The sequence below is a fragment of the Macrotis lagotis genome, chromosome 3 (genome assembly GCF_037893015.1).
Source record: "Macrotis lagotis isolate mMagLag1 chromosome 3, bilby.v1.9.chrom.fasta, whole genome shotgun sequence".
Taxonomy (NCBI): domain Eukaryota; kingdom Metazoa; phylum Chordata; class Mammalia; order Peramelemorphia; family Peramelidae; genus Macrotis; species Macrotis lagotis.
Genome location: NC_133660.1, coordinates 204473673 through 204494649, shown reverse-complemented (window position 1 = coordinate 204494649; position 20977 = coordinate 204473673). Strand labels below are relative to the sequence as shown.

Sequence of the window (20977 nt, the reverse complement as noted above, 5' to 3'; positions counted from 1 at the left end):
TACAGCATCACAGAACAAGAGTGGCGTGGAAGGGTATTTCTGAGATCATCTGAGTTTCAAGTCCCTCATTTTACTGTAGAAGGAGTGGTGAGGCTCCATGAGCTTAAGCAACTCTCCCAATAAGAAAATGTGGCAGAAGTGGATTAGAACTCAGGTTAGCATGTCCAGGTTTAGTACTCTGGCCATTATGACATCCCTTCTCTGATACTTCCTGGTTATGAGATCCTGAGCAAGATAGTGAATATCTCAATGCTCTACTCTAAGAGCAAATCTCTAAGAGGAAGTTGTGGAGCTTAGCATCACCTAGCATCCAGCTATGGGTTCATAGTAGGTATTTAATAAATGCTGAATGACTGACTGAGGTGTCTAATTACATTGATAATGTTTCCTCATAAAGGCACTTTATATACCAACAATATCATAGCTATACTCTAATAATACAGTAGCTGACTTATATATCAACAATATTTTAAAATTTCCAAGTATTTTATACATATTACCTCGAGCTTGACACCAACATTTAGGCTAAAGGGATTATTCCCAGTTTACACAACAAAATGGAACAAGAGAAATGAAACTTAAAAATTCAGTCATATATCTAAGCTCATTCACTCATTCAAAAAACATTTATTAAGCACCTAGTATGTACCAGATGGGGAGCAGCTAGATGGCACCATAATGCATAGAGTGCAAGGCTTGGAGTCAGAAAGACTCATCTTCATGAGTTCAAATCCAGTCTCAGACACTAGCTATATGATCCTAGGCAACTCAGTTAATCTATTTGCCTCAGTTTCCACATCTTTAAAATCAACTGGAGAAGAAAATGACAAACTCTTCTAGGATCTCTGCCAAGAAAGAGAGTTGGAATATGACTAAAACGACTCAACAACGAATGTTCCAGGTACTATGCTAGTAATTGTCAGAAGCAGAATTTGAACCAAGATATTTATTACTCAAATCTAACCTTATTTCCATAATTCAATTCTCTGATTCTCAGTGATGCTTAGGTGATCACTATTTATGAATATGTTAGAGATGATTCTCAGACAAGTACAGATTTGACTAGATGCCTTCAACATCAAACAACGTAACATGGGCCAGGCTTTCTCATGCTCAAGGTACTGAGTAGGACACTGGAGCAAAAGGACAGGAGAAAAAAAAATCAAGTTTGTCCATTAGTTCAATGGTTCTTCTCAACTCTGAGATTCCATGATTCTGTGTGACCAGGTTATCTGCCCTGCCTCTAATTTGCTATATGATCCTGGATAAGAGATTGGAACTCTCCAATCCTCAACTACAACAGAGGGGTTTGAGTAGAAGATTCCAAAGTTTTCCATTTGCCACTGCAGTTATAGACAAATGAAGAGTTTTTGATAAAATGATTCAAGGTCATGGTTTTTGCATCTTGCACGAAGGTACTGAAAACCCGTAATATAGTGATGAGCTAAAAATTTCTGCCAAAGGATCCTATCAAATGATGTTTAGAGTAATTATAGACCTCAATAGAGGTCTACTTAAGACAAACCCAATCATGAGATTCTTAGCTAAATATGTCACCACAGACTAATATGTCATATGTCATATGTCAAGAAGTTTTCAAGAGTACATGTTGCCTCAACCAATTAAGACCATAACTCCTTCGCCTCCAATACCTTATTTAACTGGTCTTCAAGGAATGTATCACCTGAATTTTTTTAAAATAAATTACCTAATTGGTAGCCAAACTTCTGATAATGAGCTTCTACAAATTTACATTACAACTGAGGCTATTTCAAGCTCTTTCCCTATTTTTAGCTCGCTTACTGTCACTGGAAATCTCATTTTTAACCAGGGTGCCTGCAGTCTGGTTGTCTTCTTCATTACACTCACACCCGGACTCAAGACTCTGCCTCCCAAACGTTCAAATAAGTGAAGTTTCAACTTACTTGGACCCAGTACCGGGTCTCTTCTTGGTTTGTTTTCCTATCTTTTCTAGTACCTCTTCATGTGGATTCTTATCCATTAGAACAGATGTGTGTAACCTGCAGCCAGCTCTGTGGCCTGCATCACATTTTTTGTTGTTCTTCTAGGTGATGTGGGTTGCACTGTATTCATGAATGGGTATTGAACTCTGCATGCAGCCCTTGATGGGTTTTTGTTGGGTAAGAAGGTCAGGAAGAGCTGAAAGGCTAGACATGTCTGCATTAGAATTCCTTTGCTTGCTTAGTATAGTGCCAGGCAAATAATAAGAGTTTTAATACATTTGTTTCATCCATTCAATCAAAATACAAACTCCTTATCCTGATACTTAGGGCTTTCCATAATCTGGCTCTAAACCCAGGTTTCTGGTCAATATTCTGCAGCTTTCTACTATGCTCCTTTGATATCCTACCAAATTGGATTACTAAATGGTACCTGATGCCATCGTGTCTCTATGTATTTACACTAGTCATCTTTTATCCCCTAAAAGGTCATTATTTCTTCTCTCAGCCTGGTGCTAACCTTTTCCAGAAAGCTTGACCCAAATATCTCTGTCTGTCTGTCTGTCTGTCTCTCTCTCTCTGTGTGTGTGTGTGTGTGTGTGTGTGTGTGTGTGTGTGTAGTTTTTAAGGATATGTGGTCTGAATCTCTCTGGCTCCCTGCCCATTCCTGCCTTACAATATGTCTATGTTATGCTCAAAGGTTCATACATAGGAATCTGTACACTGAAAAGATTTTGGGAATAATTTATTTCAACCTTTTCATTTTGCAGATGAGGAAACTGAGGTCAGGTACAATGATCTGTCCAAGATCACATGAGCAATAAGACCTAAAGATGAGGTTCCTTGAGTCAATGGTCAATGCCAGATTCTTTCCCCTGTACCTCTCCCTTGCTGGATTGCAATTTCCCTGAAGGCAAAAATTATGTCCTAGGCAACTAGGTGACATATTAGCATACTGGACTCAAGAGTCAAAAAAACCTGAATTTAAATCTTGTCTAAGACACTTACTAGCTTTGCCATGGTGGTCAAGGCACCTAATTTGTCTGTCTCAGTTTCTTAATCTGTAAAATGAAGATAATAACTACCCCCCAGGATTACTATCAGGCTAAAAGTAAATATTTGTAAAGTGCTTTAAAAATCTAAAATGATATATAATTCCTAGCTGTAGTATTGTTATCACTTCCATATCTTAATTACTTTTCATTTTTGTTGTTCACTTTGCAGGTGGTAGTTGCATAATAAAAAGTCAGTGAACTAAGCTGAAACATTTACAAAGTTTTACTTCCTGAATGGGTTGGCTATTCTTGACTACAGGCACATTCCTAATTGAAAATTTTTCAATTGAGTTTGCAAAAAGAAAGGTATTAAGATAGGCTATTTCCAGCTTCTGATGTATTTCTAGAAAGCTGGGGGGAAAGGGATGAAAATAAAATTGCAAAAAGACTAAGGAAACTTGGGAGACAAAGCAACACATTTTGAATAACTTCATTAAGAACGTAATAGTTTCAGAGGCAAAAGCAACTTTTATTTAGCAAGTATACAATACTCAAAATGTAAATGGTGATCCATTTGAGCGGGTATCCCTGACCATCTTAAAAATAATTTTAAACAATGTCTGTGAATAAAATGCAATTCCATCTCTGGTGCCTTATTTTTTACTTTGGTTTTATAAAGTGGAAAGGAATGCTCACTACTTCTGAACAGGAATAGAGAAAAGTTTTTTCCAAACTAGAGGCTATGGAAATTAACAGGCAAATGACATGGTGAGTGGTTCAATCCCAGGAGATCAGCTTGTTCAATCCTATCATTTTACAGAAAGGGACATTAAGGGGCAGGCCAGACCTCCTGGTAAAGCTAGATCTGAAAGGGCCCTCAGGTCTTCCTGCCTCCAGACCCAGCACTAGATTCACTGCATCAGCAGCTGCCTCTATGTTTTGAAATAATTGAAGGAAATGCTCATTTTCAGTTACAAGAAAAGAAAAAGAAAAATGTGATTTTTTTCTTCCCCATATTCAAATTCACAGATATGCTTATGTTCTATCCACAAGACTCCCCACGCCCTTAAAGTCAATGAGTTCCAGGTTAAGAATCCTTGATTTAAAGGCAAAAAAAGAGGAATGTGTATTTTGTATTAGAGGCAAGAAACAGTCTCAGAAACATCTTGAGACAGGACAGAGACATAGTTAGCCCTGGACTTTGGGAATATCAATTTGGTAGCTATGTGAAGGCTAGATTAAAGAATAGAAAAACAAATGTGCAGTGGACTGATTGGGAGTTCCTTCTGTATCCAATAGCAAGGTGTAAGAGTGGAGAAGGCAGAAAAAGGTGAGATAGTCCAGTTCGGGTTTGGCAACATGATGAATGTTGCTGAGACAAAGGGACAAAGCATAAAGGACAGAAAATGCATTTCAGATCAGGAAGGAAACAAAATTAAATCAGGACAGTACTGGTCTGTGTTTCTGAGAAACATCTTGCACTGAACCAAAGAATAGCCATAAATCTTTGAAAACAAACACACACACACACACACACGTATACACACATACACAGAGGTCTATCTGATTTCTCTTTAAGTCATCATAACATATGTATTTAAGTAGAATAACATAAAGCTATTTGTAATTCAGATTCAAGACTATTAATAAATAGGCTTTGTTTCTTAAAAGGTGAAGAATCAATTAAGTAAAAATCCCATTCACTATCTGCTCATTCAGAATCAAGAAACCATATTCAATCACCTTCAAGACTCCTTGAAGTACATGTTCTTATCTATTTATTATAGCTTCTTCTACAAGGCAACATGGTTGAGTCCTGTATGTGCTTTAAATTATTGTTTTGGGTTTTTCTATTTTTTTTTTTGGAGACTGGATCTTTCTATGCAGTTCTGAGATTGAAAGTATGTTGGCAAATGACCACCCTGATCAAATCAGCTCCATTTCCCAACTTGGCTCAGCTCACATCTCCTCAGGCAAACTAGTGACTCTCCACTCCTAGGGGCTCATCATACTGATGCTACATTTTACCCCATCAGCCTTAGCCTGCTGCAGCTCCAAAATCCAAACTGAAACATTTGACAGAGATAATAGGAAAAGCTACCATACCTGGTCCTGGGCCAGAGATATGTATTCTTAAAAATAGTCAATAGTCCAGTTTTTCCACTATGTATTTTTATATACACACATGCCTACTGACTCACCCCACTAACAATTAAATAGTGTTTTTAAAGCTTGTAGTACATTTTTATATTCTCTGTTACCATAGCTTTGTAGGATCATTACTTCAAAGATCTATCAACATCATCTAATATTGACACTAAAGCTCAAAGACAATACATCACATCCAAAGTTCACATAGCTAGAATTGAGATCTAAACCCAGATCTCCTGGTATCAAGATCTGGGTTCTCTATACATCCCCATCTGGCTCACCCTCCGAATGAAGCAGTCCCAAATATGTTAGACTTTGATGTGCCTGAAAGTGAATTTATTTTTATTTCAAATTTCAGCTTGTCTCTTTCTACCTTGAGAAGTCAATATAGCAGGTAGCTAGAGCATTGGGTCATAACCAAAGAATATCTGGGTCCAATTCACCATATACTTATACTTACTAGGGGTAATGGCCCTGGGAAAATCATGTAATTTCTCTTGACCAAGGTTTCTCATCTATAAATTAAAGGGAATTGGACTGGACAACCTCTAAATACTTTCTAGATCTGGATCTATTGCTCTGAAGCTCATCTTGATGATACAGACTCAAGACTCTGACTAAAGCGAGACCCCCATGACCCATGCATCTGGTCACATATGTTAGAGTGAAAGTTGCTTTTTGCTGATATTGAATTTTAAAATTACTTCCCTTGATTGTTTTTTGGGTGTGGTTAAAGTCTTGCATATTTCTGTCATTATATCTCTTTGTGGGCCAGAACATTTCTGATCATTAAACCAAATGGTAATCACTGTGTAGAGTTGGCTCGAGGCAAAAATTTATTGCTTTTTTTTTGTTTGCTTAAAGAGAACTGTGCTCCACAATTACAGAAACTGGAATTTTTAAACTTTTTAATTTTAAGAGCTTTGTCTTTTCTCCCATGCCAGTATAATTTAGGCTTTAGGACATTCTCAGGCAACAGGAAGACATGGATCAAATGCAAATGAAGGCAGTTGATGTAAAGTGAGGAACAGCATCAATTCCACTGCACCCCTTTCCAAGGATCCTTAAAACAAACTTTCCCCAGGAAATTGTTTCCAAGACAACAATGGATTTGATAGTTGAATAACAAAACCACTACCCCCCCCAGCCGAGAGAGAGAGAGAGAGAGAGAGAGAGAGAGAGAGAGAGAGAGAGAGAGAGAGAGAGAGAGAGAAAGAGCAGGGTAGCACAGTGAAAAGGGCAGTTAATTTGGACTCATTGGAACAAAATACCATGAAATTGGAAGCACAGGGTAGGTCAATGATTTGTCAAAAGAGGCACAACTAGTGTGTATATCTGAAGGAGGACCTGAACCTATGTCTCCTGATACACCAAGACATGAATGACTGAGTCTTTTCTGGCAGTCTTCCTGCCTCTCCTATGCCCTTACCTCCCACTCAATCCCAAATATGAGAGAGGACAAGATTAAAATCCAAAGATATTTAACCCATAAGATTTGAAGAAGTCACTTTGCTTCTTGGAGACTCAACTTCTCATGAGGAGAGTATGATGACCCTAAAAAGATCTTGAAGAAATTATTGGGAGGGGGAATTCACTTTTTTTGTTTAGTTATTTTCAGTTGTGACCCATTTGGAGTTTTCCTTGGCAAAGACAATGGAAAAAAATATCATTTCCTTCTCTAGGGGATCTAATAAATTCATTTTTTCCGGCTACAAGAGGTTAAGTGACTTGCCCAGGGTGACACAAGCTAGACGTATCTGGGACTGGATTTGATGTCTGATTTTTCTAATTTCAGGCCCTGTGCTCTTTCCACTAAACCATCAGCTGTCTCCAAGCATTTAGTATAGATGGAGTAACTGGATTAAGCTTCAAAAACCCAGTTTATAATCTAGCTTTCTTTGTGGTCTCTTTCCCTTAAAAGATAAACTGACTAGAACCCAAATAGAAAAATGCTGTATTTGCTATTATGATGATGTTAGTAATAATACAGAATTGTGAGGTCATATAGTATGGTAGACAGTTAGCCTTTTGAAGCAAGATGACTTAGATTCCAGTCTCATCTCTGATACATGCTAGCTGTGTGATTCTAGGAAAGTCAAATAACCGCTCACTCCCTCTCAGACAGTAAATTATAGAATAAATGTGAGTTGATCTATTTGGTAGAGGGAATGCCTCATCAGCATTAAAAATGCTCCATCTACTGATGAAATCATAAGTCTGATGTTTAAAAAAATTAAACAGCTTATATCAATATAGCACTTTGCAAAGTGCTTTACATGCATTTTATCATATAATCATCAAAACCAAACCTGAGGGATAGCTAGGTGGCACAGTGGTAGAGTACCATCTCTGGAGTCAGGAAGACCTGAGTTCAAATCCAGCCTCAGACACTTAATAATTAACTAGCTGTATGACCTTGGGCAAATCGCTCAAACCCCACAGCCTCAAATTAGTTAAAAAAAAAACCCAACCCTGAAAAGTGATGCTATTATTGTCTAAAGTGACCTCAAAATCACAAAGCTAATATTAGAAACAAATTCCAACCCAGATCCTTCTAAATTCAAGTTCAAAACTCTTTGCACTACACTCCACTGCCTCTCTAATGATGAAATTTTTTTTGAGACAAACAGCGTTAAGTGACTTGCTCAGGATCACACAACTAGAAAGCATTTGAAACTGAATTTTGAACTCAGGTCCTCTCAACTCCAGGGCCCTGGAATCAGGAGAATCTAAGTGCAAAGCCAGCCTCTTACCTTCACTAGCTATTTAACCTTGGCAAGTCACTTAATCCTGATTGCCTCCCATCCAGGGTCATCTCCAGTCATCCTGATTCATATCTGGACTCTGGACCCAGATGGTTCCAGAAAAGAACATGCAGGTGTTAACTTAGTACAGCATCCCCCTCACTCAAACTCAGTTCACATGCATGTCAAGATATCACCTCCCTGATGTCAAGGTCTTACTTGAGAATGAAGAACAAACATCATTAATGTTATGAATCAAATGAATTACTCTTAATAATTGCAGCTCCTTAATATGGTACTTTACAGCTTAAAAAACCAACCCTATAAAGTAGGCAGGTGAGGAAACTGATATTCTGAGCTTCCCACCTAGAGGAATAGCAGAACTAGGCCTTCTGATGACATCAAGCCCTGTGCTGTTTGCTTCTACTACACAGTTACCTCTCATATGCAGTCCAGTGAGTGGAATCCTTTTGAACTTATCTCAGAGCCAGCTGCTGTTCTTCAGCCCCAGAATACAGGCCTTTTAAGACAGTCCATCATTCTTAAAAGGGGCAAATGAATCCTTCAAGAGACCTTTATCTGGAATTTTGCTTTGTCAAAGATTCCAAGTGCCATATTCCCTTTGTTTCTAATAAAGATGTGGGGCAATAATTCTATTCTGGACTATATTCCATTGTAAAACACAAGCTTTTCCTTACCCCCAAAGAATTCTCAGTGATTAAGGTGGCACTCCAAGACAGTGTGAGGCTTGGCTAGATAATATATTTGTGTATAATAAAGCATGAAGCAACATTAAAACATGAGTATTTGCCATGGAGGTGAGGAGGGCAGGGGGTATCAAAGGGAAACTAAGCAGTGTCAAATATTTTGGCAACAGCAACTGAAATGACAGGAGTTTCCTGATTTCCTTCCTCTGGATACAAAAAGAGTCCCATCATTAATTCCAGTAAGACATAATGAATGTATGTCAGCTCTTCTGGGAGAAGGTACTCTAGTCATTCAATTAAAAGTAGGAAAACAGTACAGATGAAAGCGTTGACAGCTGTAGCAAAAAATAACTATGAGTTTTTAAAATTATTTTTAGTTAAAAAAAAGAAGAGGGAGAGGAAGAAGGGAAATGAGAAAAAGAAACTATCTTTTGGGGATACTTTTACTATATACTAAAAGTCAAGGCAATGTCAATTCTACACATCCTAGTAAAGACTATTTAGCTCCTAAATATCTAAAAATTATTGTATTCTTTCTATTTTGCAAAATAAAATTTCACCATTAAGTGGATGCCATGGAAAATTTTCTACTCCATGAAATGACTTTTTTGAAAATTAAAAGGGTTCGTTGCAATTCAGTCCAATGGTTCCATCAAGAAAATGAACAAAAGATTCAGGTCTCAGGAGTGTGATACAGGACACCCCAGAATCTTTGTTCTTGTATCCCCACTGAGTGGCAGAGTATCTGACACATAGTAAGAGCTTAAAGGCTTGTAGACTACTAACAACAAAACAAAGAAAAGCAATCAAGGGCAAGTGAATCCGCACCCTGACCTTGTCCTTCCCTTAGGCAAACAAACAGAACTGCTCAATCAGCATGAAAAACTGGGTCTTTCCAGACTGACAGGAAACCTGCCTTAAACAGATCTACAGTAATTCTTCATTTACAGAGCACTGGGACATGAGGTGTTCTATGAAAGTGGATATTCCAGAGAACTGAAGCTTACTACTCAAAGGTTCCATAATTTTTCATTTTCATAATTCTAAAGCACATTACATGTTCTCCTGCTTTCTTAAAAAAACTGATGAAGCTTATAGAATCTTCTCTTGAAGACTCATAATTATGAGTAAATTATAATAATGTGTTATTTTATACATACACACTCAAAATACTATAAATCCTTTTTAATGAAACTCAAGGCTGTGTAATATAAGCCTATTTGCCTCTACATTGAATGGTCCCATACCACTGAAGTTCACTAATTCTGTGTCTCAGTCCCATCAGGTAAAGCATTCATACAAATATGACTTCCATTATTAATGTAATTGCCCAAAGAGCATTCCTAGTCTCTTTTATCCACTTCTAATCTTCTACAGATCCAGGAAATCAAACCCTTTAGAAACCTGAATTAAGACTCAGAGGATTCAGAGATAGAAGAGGCCTGAGAGAAGAATTACTCCTTCAGTTTACAAATATTACTGATAGTTATATTTAAAACAGTTTCAGAATTCCTTGTTTCTCATAATAACTATATCCTTACATGAGTAAGGATACCAAAAAATCTAGAGAACAAAAAGCCCCTGGGAAGCAGAAACTGTTCCATTTTTGTTTCTATTATCACCAGGATGTAACAAGGTATCTGCTATAAAACAATTTATCTGATTGAATAACCCAGTGGTGTAGGTATCACCTAGGCATTCATAGATGAGGAAATCAAAGTTAAGGAATTTGTCCAAGATTACACAGGAAACAGATAATAGAGGTGGGATTCAAACATGGAGTCTCTGATTCTTAGTCCATTGTTCACTGAAATATCTGAGTCTTAAAAAAAATAAAATTTAAAAAATTAAAAAAAAAGAAATATCTGAGTCTTTGTGAATGGACTTATTGACAGCTTTTGTAACTGCTGAAAATTCCTTTTCATTACTTTGGGTTCCTGACTTGTCCAAGAAGGCAACCTGCTTCAGAGTAGGAAAGGCATTATGGTCTCTAGCTTCACAGTTACTTCTCTATCAAAGGACTTGAATCAAAGTGTTCATTATATTAATGAGCTCTGCTTCTGTCCAGTCCTCAAACTATTTAACTTTTTTAAACCTCTTTACTGATCCTCTCTGGTGTTCTCTTATTACAAAATATTTTTTTCTCCTTTCCCAATTGGTTTTTGATTGATTTTTCACTAGTTCTAATTTCTACTAGGAACACTGGGTCTACAATATCAAATTCAAGGGTATTTCCTCCACAGGCAAGAAGTGAAGACTATCTGTCTTAGTTTACTGTAAAAATACACCTACTTCCTAGTGTGGTTGTCATGAGATAACAATTGCAAAGTAAACCCAAAAGTACTGTATAAATATTGGCAATTACCATTGTTATTCATTGGTTGTTTTGAACAGGACTCTAAAGATCGCTGTCTCCAAAGACCCCTTTATTCCCTGAATACCAGAAAGTATCTGGGGAGGTAAATAATAGCTCCACTTAATTATGTTCAAATTGGACCACATTTGTAATATTGTATAAAGTTTGAGATATCATACTTTAGAGAGGACACTGAAAAAAGATGGAGTGTACAGAAAGTTAGGCAATCAAAATAGTGCCAATTAGTATGTGCCAGGCAGTATGCATGGTAAGTTCTTTACAAATAGCACACAGTTTGATCCTGGTGGCCACCCTGAGAGGAAGAAACTTGTCATTATGCCCATTTTATAGTTGTGGAAACTGAGATTCCCAGGGGTCACCCAGCTGGTAAATTCTTGAAAGGTTTCAAGTCCATGCATCATAAAGACTGACTGAAGGGTTTTGTTTAATCTTAAAGAAGGTTCAGGAGAGACACAATTATTGTATTTAAGTTTCTGAATATAGTCATATGGGAGAAGGATTGCTAGGTGGATCTCAGAGGGTGAAACTCAGGAGTAAGGAGTGAAAATCACAGAAGGTCAACATGGGGGCAATTTCCTAACAAGAAGAGCTAGTCAGTGTTGGAATGAGTTCCCTCAAGAGGCCATGGTACCTATCATCATTAAAAGGTTGGCAGGCAAAGGTTGACTGATCATTTGGCAGAGATATAAAAGAAAGGGATCTTAGTCAGATACAGGTTTGCCTAGTTCTGCTTCCCCAGTTTTGAGATGCTACAATACCTATAAATAGTTCTTGGAAAACACTCTTTCAATCCCCTTCACAAGTATTTATTGAATGTCTATCAAATGAAGTCTTTTTTTAAGTCCTTTAGGGAATAAGAGCTCTATCAATTTGTTTCCTTGGACAAATGGACATGGACATAGGAAAGCTCCAGCCAATTTCATTCTTACCTCTTCCTTAGTAAACAATAGTTTGGGAGATTCAAAGAATTTAAAGTTTCTGGGAGTGAAATTCAACTTCTTCATTTTCACAGATGAGAAAACTGAACACCAGAGGAGATATGACTTTTACTAGTAGTATAAAATAGAGCTTAAAATATGAACCTAGGGGCCTCTGAATCAAAAGTCCTTCTTCATCCTTCCATGCTAAGAACTGGGTCTGAAAAATACAGGCTGATTTCACTGCACTCAACCTGAAGATTTATTAATCACAGACTGGCCATAAGGCCAGGAATCATGTCTCCAAAATGAGCCCCTTCAGCCATCTCCAACTTGCCATGACTACATTTGGGGGTATTCTTGGCCAAGATACTACAGTGGTTTGCTAGCTCATTCTCTAGCTCAATTTAGAGATGAGGAAACTGAGGCAAATAGAGTTAAGTGACTTGCTCAGGGCCACACAGTTAGTAAAGGTCTTGGGTTTGAACTCATGAAAATAAGTTTACCTGATTCCAAGCCCGGGGCTCTAGGTTATTTTGGCACAGAATTGCTAGATTTTAGATTGCATCCTATTTTTTCAAAATAATGAACAAAGTACTTCTGTATGCTGGGATATATTTACCATCCAAGACACTGACATGAAATGGCAAAATTGATACAAACTAATTCAATACAATTCAACACATATTTATTAAGGAAGGTATTCTCTAACATATAGAGAATGTCATGATAAGTACTGAAGATGATACAAAGTTTAGATAAGACATGATTTCAGCTAAAAGGGGGTTCTATCTTGTAGTGGGGGAACATAAGAGCTACACAAATGACTAATATTAAATACACAATTAGTGCATGAGAGGCACAATCTAAGTATTACACGAAACTCAAGGTGGGGTTGGGGGTACAGATCATTGAATGAAAAGGTACAAATTCAATAGGCAAAAGGAATTAGGGGGAAGGACATGATAGCTTTGTTCAAGATTTGAAAACTGTCACTTGGAAGTGAGATGAAAATTTTTCTGTTTAGTCCTCAAATGACTAAAGGAGAATTTTTAAAAAAGGAGAACTGGAGATGGAAGACAAATTTAATAGCAACAATAATAGCTAGCATTTATCTACAGCTTTTAAGATTTATAAAATATTTCCAAATATGATCTTCCTAACAACGCTGTGAAAAGGTGCTATTATTATTTTCATTTTATAGAGGAGAAAACAGAGGCAGACATGAAGGATAAGTAATCTGTCCAGATCCATACAAGTAAAAAGTGTCTGAGTCCAGGGTGAAACTTGAGCTCTCCTAACTCCAGGTCTAACACTCTATTCACTGTGCCACTTAGATTAGTTTGGACTTGATGCCTTTGATAATGGACTTGGATTGATTAGCCACCAACAAATAGAATGAGTTTTTCCTTCTTAAAGGTCTTCAAGCAGAGATGTTGGTCAACCACTGGTCAACTATGTTTTTTGGTTTGTTTTTTAGGTTTTTGCAAGGCAAATGGGGTTGCATGGCTTGCCCAAGGCCACACAGCTAGGTAATTATTAAGTGTCTGAGACAGGATTTAAACCCAGGTACTCCTGACTCCAAGGCCCGTGCTTTATCCACTGTGCCACCTAGCCAAGCCACCCCAGGTCAACTATGTTAATGAAGATTCCTTTTATGTATAGATTGAACTAGATGTTCCCTTAAGTTCCTTATAATTCATAAAATTCTTTTGACACTGCTTAGGGAGTAACTTGAGCAAATACATAAAGGTGGAAATACAAAAGGAGAGCAAATAGTTAAGCCTATCTCTAAGTGGAGAGGGATAATATGAGATAAGGCCAGAAAGAAAGATTACTACCATGTTGTAGGGCCTTGAATAACAAGCAAATGAGAAATTATTCAGTAGGCAATAGGAAGTCAATGATGACTGCTAAACAAAGACCTATTCAATCTCAAGAGATAGGCAGTTTCTTGCAGAAAATCCAAAATGGAAAGTGGATTCAAACTCATAGCCTGTGAAACTACTTTCATGAAATCCCAACACAAATATTAATTATGTTTGTTTAATCTTAATGGCTCCTTTGTTTTCAACATATACTTATTAATGTCAGGAGAAAGGCACATCAAGCAGGAGGATGGGAGTATTATAACTAACCTCCAGTGAGTTCATATTTATGTATATTCATTAGCTGTAAAATTAGGAAACCTGTTAAGACTGGATTATGACAAAAAAAGAATGCTTTTATTAAAATTTAGCCTAACACCCAACTTTACCCACTGCGAATAAATGCACCAAAAAAAAAAATCCTTCATAGAAATGTATAAAGCAAACTATCTTTATTATGTCATCTGCTCTGGTGCACACTGAAACCATCCTGAGTCCCTATATGCCTCCCCACTAATTTCAGTCTCGTCAGCAAAAAATATTATATGCAAAAAATTCTAAGACACTCCATACCCCATCCTCTCCAAATTCCTGGGATTTTTATGCCATTGTCCAAATATAAACTATCCTCTGATCACCCATTAACTCAGTACTCCTTGACTTTGGAGGTCATTTTCAAGACCAGTTTGTGGAATTTTGTGCAGTTTTGGTACATTTTCACTACTCCTACATCTCCTCAAACAGAAAAGTTTCAGATTGGGCACTCTTTATCTTGTTAGTGCTAAAGCCTTTGGCCATTCTCCTATAGTCTCCTGCTTCATGAACTTTCAGACCAAAATCAAGGCTTTCCTCTGGCTCCTCCCTACCTTACTCCCAGGGATGTAGTCATTGCTGAGAATGTTTTTTCATCTACATCATTCTATCAAACCCCTTCCTTCTACCTAGGAGGAAATTTTGCCCTGGAAAAGTTAATTGATTTCCAAAGGTGGTTTAGTAAGCTAACTCTGTCTAGGGCCTGGCCTTTTACAATATAGGATGCAACTTTCTTGACTTCTGCAATTTCTCCCTAAGGATAGCTTTCTCCCTACCTTTTATCAAGATATTAAAAGACTCATAATGAATGGTATGGTGTGGTAAAGGGATGAAGACAATGGGCGATGGGGAAAGTACTGGGAGGAAGGAAAAGGAGATGAAGAAGAAGCTTGAGAGATTTCATGAGTCATGAAAAAGCTTTTTTCAATGGAGTGGAGGGGTGGGGAAGGCAAGGGGGAATGAGTGAGCCTTCATTCTCATTGGAAATGCTTCAGGGAGGAAATGACATGCACACTTAATAGGATGAGGAAATCTGCCTGTTTACTCTGATGTTTATTCTTATAACATTCAATTTCCATCAATGTATGGCATGGAAACAATGTAGAGACTGTCAGACAGCCTTCTGTGGGGTGGGGGGGGTTGTAGAATTCAGAGCCTTGCAAAAAATAATGGGTTCATATTACTATTGTATATAATTGGAAAACAAATAAAATGTTAAAATATTTTTTAAAAAGATATTAAAAGATTCCCACCAAAGCTAAAGTCCAACAAGCAAAATGGGCCCTGAGCTTGGCATAACAATTCTCCTTTGCAATGCAACCAAGATTAAAAGGAATGCATTACATTGGGAAACAATTTTCACAGCTAGGGGTTCTCACTAAGAATTTCATTTCTAAAATATATAGAGAACTGAGTCAAATTTTTAAGAAAACAAGTCATTCCTCAATTTTAAAATGGTCAAAAGATATGGAAAGGCAATTTTCTACCAGATTGGTCAAAATCATTAAAGAAAAAAAGATCAATGTTGGAGGGGATGTGAGAAAACTGGGACACTAATGTATTACTGGTGGAGTTGTAAACTGATCCAATCTTGCAGGAGAATAATTTGGAATTTTGACCAAAGGGCAATAAAACTGTACATATCCCAAAGAGATCACAAAAAAGAACAAATAAACAAATATTCTTAGCAGTTCTTTTTGTGGCACCAAAGAATGGAAATTAAGGGGAAGTCCATCAATTAGAGAATGGCTGAACAAATTGTGGTATATGACTATAATGGAACACTACTGTTCTATAAGAAATCATGAGGGATGGGATTTCAGAAAAGCCTTGGTAGACTTGCCTGAATTGATGCAGAATGAGATGAGCAGAACCAGAAGAATATTATACACCTTAACAACCACATGAGGTGATGATATACCTTGATGGCCTTGTTCATGTCAGCACTACAATAATTAAAGACAATGCTAAAAGACTTTCTGATGGAAAATACCATCCATATTCAGAGAAGGAATGTGGAGTTAATTGCAGACCAAAGCTTACTATCTTCAATTTTTAAAAAAAGTTGACCTATGTATTATGTCATTCTTTTCTTATTTTTTCTTCCATTGAATTTGATTCTTCTTTTACAACATGATTAACATGAATCAATGTTTAGCATAATTACACATGTAGAGCCTAAATTAAATTACTTTCTGTCAGGGAAGGAAGTAACCTTGCCAAAAAAAATGGTGCAAACTCCAGTTGCATGTTTTTTGGAAAAAACAAATAAAGATTTAGTTTGAAAAAAAAATAATCTGTCATACTTAGCCTCTATCTAGAGGTATCAGCCACAGCAAAATCCCCAAATTATTTCTAGATATGAACTCCTGCTATGAATCAAATTTGTTGCATTGTTGCTATTACCCCTCATTGTCAGGGCTACAGCTCACTGAACAGTCATTGGTAGAAGTACGGAGATTTGACCACACTAAACTGGGTTCTCTCATTAGGGGCAAGGTTCTATCACGTGTCCTTTCTTGCAAGCTTTTTCCCTTATTTGGAAATTAACTTCTATTTGGTTTCTGACTCACCTCTCTCTAACATGCTCTGGGTTAAGTTCCAATAAGCTACAGGTTAGTGGCCAGTTCTACCCCAATGATACTTTCCTTGCTCCAGCACATAGGATTATTCACATATGTGAGAGTAAATACAGTTACTTCTCCCTCAAAAGGCCAAAATGCAAAAGAGAATTAAAGTGGTGACTTATAAAGCCAGTGACTACTTCAGAGTATCAGAGCATTATATAGATTTAGAGCCAGAAATGTCCTTAAAGGGCATTTTACAGATGAGAAAATTGAGGTCCAGAGACTTTAATTGATTTGCCAGTTCTTACAATGTGAAATAATAAAACTATAAACAATAAGGTTCTTATTGAAATTTTAAAAATAGTCATAAAAGAGTCAATATTTATAAAACACTTTAAGGTTTGTGAAGCACTGGAAATAAATGACCCATTTGATTCTCACAGCAACCCTGTGTTATCATCATTTTTTAAATTTTTTTAAATTTTTTTTAGGTTTTTGCTAGGCAATGGGGTTAAGTGGCTTGCCCAAGGCCACACAGCTAGGTAATTATTAAGTGTCTGAGACCGGATTTGAACCCAGGTACTCCTGACTCCAAGTCTGGTGCTCTATCCACTACATCACCTAGGCCCCCATCCTCATTTTTTTTAATGGGAAGAAATTAAGGCACAGAAAAGACACTGATAGTTAAGTGCCTAAAATTTTCCTGATTTTCAAGTTCAACTCCCTAACCACTTTGCATACTGTCTTACCACACAAATAAGTTCAAGGATTTTAGATCAAAACTATCTGATTTTGTGGATCAGGAACCTAAGACGTACAGAAATTAAATGACTTGTCCAGAGTCACTAGACGGGGCAGAGCCAAGACTCATATCCTCCCTCTCATCCTAATCATCTTTCTTACACATTATGCAGTCTCCCATTACTTTTAGTCCTTTCATTTACAAATTGTACCACAAAACCCCAAAGAGTATTATTCCCTTAAGAATACTGGATTTGAAGGGGTGGCTAGGTGGCGTAGCGGATAAAGCACCGGGCCTGGAGTCAGGAGCACCTGGGTTCAAATCCGGTCTCAGACACTTAATAATTACCTAGCTGTGTGGCCTTGGGCAAGCCACTTAACCTCGTTTGCCTTGCAAAAAAAAAAAAACCTAAAAAAAAGAATACTGGATTTGGGAATCAGAAAACCTGACCTGGCCACTTAATACATGGATGACCACCTATTAGATAGATGACCATAGGAAAGTCATATGACCTCTCTTAATCTCAGTTTTACTTTTGTCACTGATCCTGTTCAGGAATGAAGGACAAACAACAACTCACTTGCCATGATTTAGTTAGTTCCCTTTCAGTTGTGATTTATCATAAAAGAAGAAAAAAAGATTTCTCTAGGTTGTCTTGGATTCTGGCTATCCCTGTGTAGAATAGATGTAATTTATGAAAATTGGCTATGAAGCAAATCTTTTTTCTTTTTTAAACCCCCTACTTAATTCATAACGGTGGAGCTATTCCAAGTAAAAAAGAAAGAATTCCCCATATCTAAGTGGTTAAAGAACAGGTTAAAAGACGGTCATCCCTGTGCATTAGGATGTCATAGTACTAGGGCTTGGGCTTTCACAACTTGGCTATACCTTGCTGATCAGTATCTCCCCACTAGTATTGAGCACTGCTCTCCCTCTCCAGCCTCCAACAGGATATGATCCCCTCAGTGCCTCCCCAGGTTTCAAGAAATTTTTCTATCCTTACTCTAATTACTCTTTAGATTATCTACTTATAATTCCAGTAATTTAGGTAATCTTATTTGATGTGAGTCTTAAGTACCCTAGAGAAAAATTTAACCACTACTTTAAAAAGCTAACATTTCCTTGAGGCTCTTTCTCTTTATAAAATGCAATACCTACAAATTAAAGGAAATAGTAATATATTACACACTTTAAGATACAAAATATGCTAATTTCAAGCATTTATATTATCCTTTCTTCAAAAAAATCACTTTATCCCACTTCAAAGAAGGGAGGGAAAACTCCGAACTTCTTTGAAAAATTGAAATGTAGTCCAGGAGTTTGAAAGTCCTAAACAGAAACTCTACCCCTAAGCAAAAAATCCTAGGTCCAAAAGAATATGGTACTAAGGAAACATTATATTGTGCCAAGAATTAAGGAAAACCTGAAAATAAATGTTAGGCTCTACCACTTGCTAAAAAATCACTGTCCCTCTGGTTGGTTTAGCCCTAAATGGTCTCAAGGGTCTTTCCTGAGTTCTGTGATCTTACAATTCTAAAGTACCCAGTGAAGAAGAACCCCAAAATCTTAATAAGGCTGCCACTATTAAACCAAGAGCCAATGACCTCCAAAGAACCTAAGTTGATGCCCCAGGCAGGGATGCTAGGTGGCAACTCCACTACTCACACCAAAAAAACCAGGCCTTTTAAGACCAAGTGAACTTTCCTTTAAAACAGAGTTATCAGGAGAAATCTAGGAAATCTCTAATTTTAAAAGGCCATGTACCTATGGTCATAAAGAAATGACTAGACCTTACTCAAGATATTAGTTCTGGGATAAACATTTCTACTCACTTTGACAAAGGAAGAATATTCTCTCTTGAGCAACTCCGAAGCCTGAGTCTTGGGGAACAAGACTTGATAATGGCCTGTACTTTGGCAGTTGGCTATTCATGACCACATGTTAACTGCAAGCAAGCACATGAAACCTATCTTCAGTCAATGCCTTATCTCAGTGTCTTCACTGTTTTGACAACAATAGCCTAAGGGAGAAGCATTACATCATTCTCCCCAGATGCCCACATGATTTTGCCCTAGTCAGCTTTGACTGACAAGAATCTTCTTAATAGATTACCCAGAAATACTACTGTATTAGTTATAATATCCATCTGCCAGGTGTGGAGGTGGGGGACATGGTGGGTCCTCAGACACTGAAGTGGTTGAGTATTGCCATTTGAAAACCCAAAGAATCTGAATTTTGAATCTTGACTCTTCATCTATCTGTCTTCCCCTGGGCAATTACTTCACATCTCTGGGGATCAGCTTCTTCCTCTATAAAAAAAAATGTGGGAGAGGTCTAAATAATTTCAAATGTGTCCTTTTCAACTCTAATAAATCAATAAAATTATAAACCTTGTCACTGTCATTAACTTGAGGATATATAAAGGAGTAGCTGCAGTGTACTTAAAAAAAAGTATGTAAAGTGATGTATAAAGCTTCACTTAAAGTATTATTCCCATGACACTATCCTTTGTACTAAAAGGCTTCATCTAATATACTTTCTAACCAATTCCCCAATACTGGGCAGGCTACAACTTCACTTTGAAGTTAGTTCTTCTTAGAACAAGAAACACAGAGCCCCAAAGGGCTGGTGGAACGATTTCAGGGGGTCCATGCACTTGGATGGGGAAAAAGAATTAAATCTTTAATTTCACTAAATAAAATTTAGTATATCCTTTCATTAAATTCTGAGAAAGGGGTCATAGGCTTCACCATTGCCAGAGGGGTCCAAGACACACAAAAAAGTTAACATGTGAAGAATGGAGTTTTAACATAAACCTGTTCTTCCAATGTCATTGTGTTTTTAATCCAGAATTTGTTTTTTTTTCAATGCAACATTTCATTAGGATCATAGATTTAGGATCTGGAAAGCAACCCTGAGATCATCTAGTTTGATTAATTCATTTTACAAATGTGGACAATAAAGTAAAATGATGTGTAGAAAAAATTATGTGACTTGCTCATGACACCACACACACACACACAAACACACACATACACACACACACACACACACACACACACACACAAAGTAGCTAAGGCAAGGTTCCAGTGCAGGTGCATCTCCTGCAAGTGCAATTGCTCATTTTCCTTCACCACACCATTCTGAGTATGGGACACCTTCAGTGAGGGTCCTCAGATTGGCTAGAGCTCATCAGCCAAGGGAAGAAAGCCATTGCTCTAGGTTTTACAATTGGGGTTTTTTAAGTTCCAAATCACATACTCTTTCCATTTTTTTTATTATCACCTCTGGCCCGGTTATTTTAATAGTCTCCTAAGTATTTTCTATGCAAAGGCATGGAAATGGGAAACAGAGGGTCTGAAACACAAGAAAGTCAATTCATCTAGATAATAGAGTATACTTTGTTGTTTGGTCATTTCAGTCTGATTCTCAGTGTCCCCCATTTGGGGCTTTCTTGGAAAAGATATTGGAGTGGTTTGCCATTTCTTTCTACAACACAATTTACAGATAAGGAAACTGAGGCAAACAGGGTTAAGTGACTTACCCCCAGAGTTTCTGAAATCAGATTTGAACTCAGGAGGAGGTATTCTTGGCTTCAATGTATTTTACAGATGGCAAAGGAAATTGAGGCAAACA

At 37.3% G+C, this 20977-nt stretch overlaps 1 protein-coding gene across 8 annotated transcripts in view; it reads right to left on the bottom strand.

Annotated features, from left to right (window-relative positions):
* The window catches only part of PROM1 (prominin 1), a 160171-nt gene that overhangs the window by 104095 nt on the left and 35099 nt on the right, over positions 1–20977 (bottom strand). Inside the window, exon 2 of one of the 8 annotated variants that reach the window (XM_074229753.1) lies at positions 19174–19286. The exons of the other annotated variants lie outside the window; for them this stretch is intronic. Within the exon in view, the coding sequence (XP_074085854.1) occupies positions 19174–19273 (100 nt within the window). The 5' untranslated portion in view covers positions 19274–19286. The remainder of the gene's footprint in view (positions 1–19173; positions 19287–20977) is intronic. 8 annotated transcript variants of the gene reach the window in all.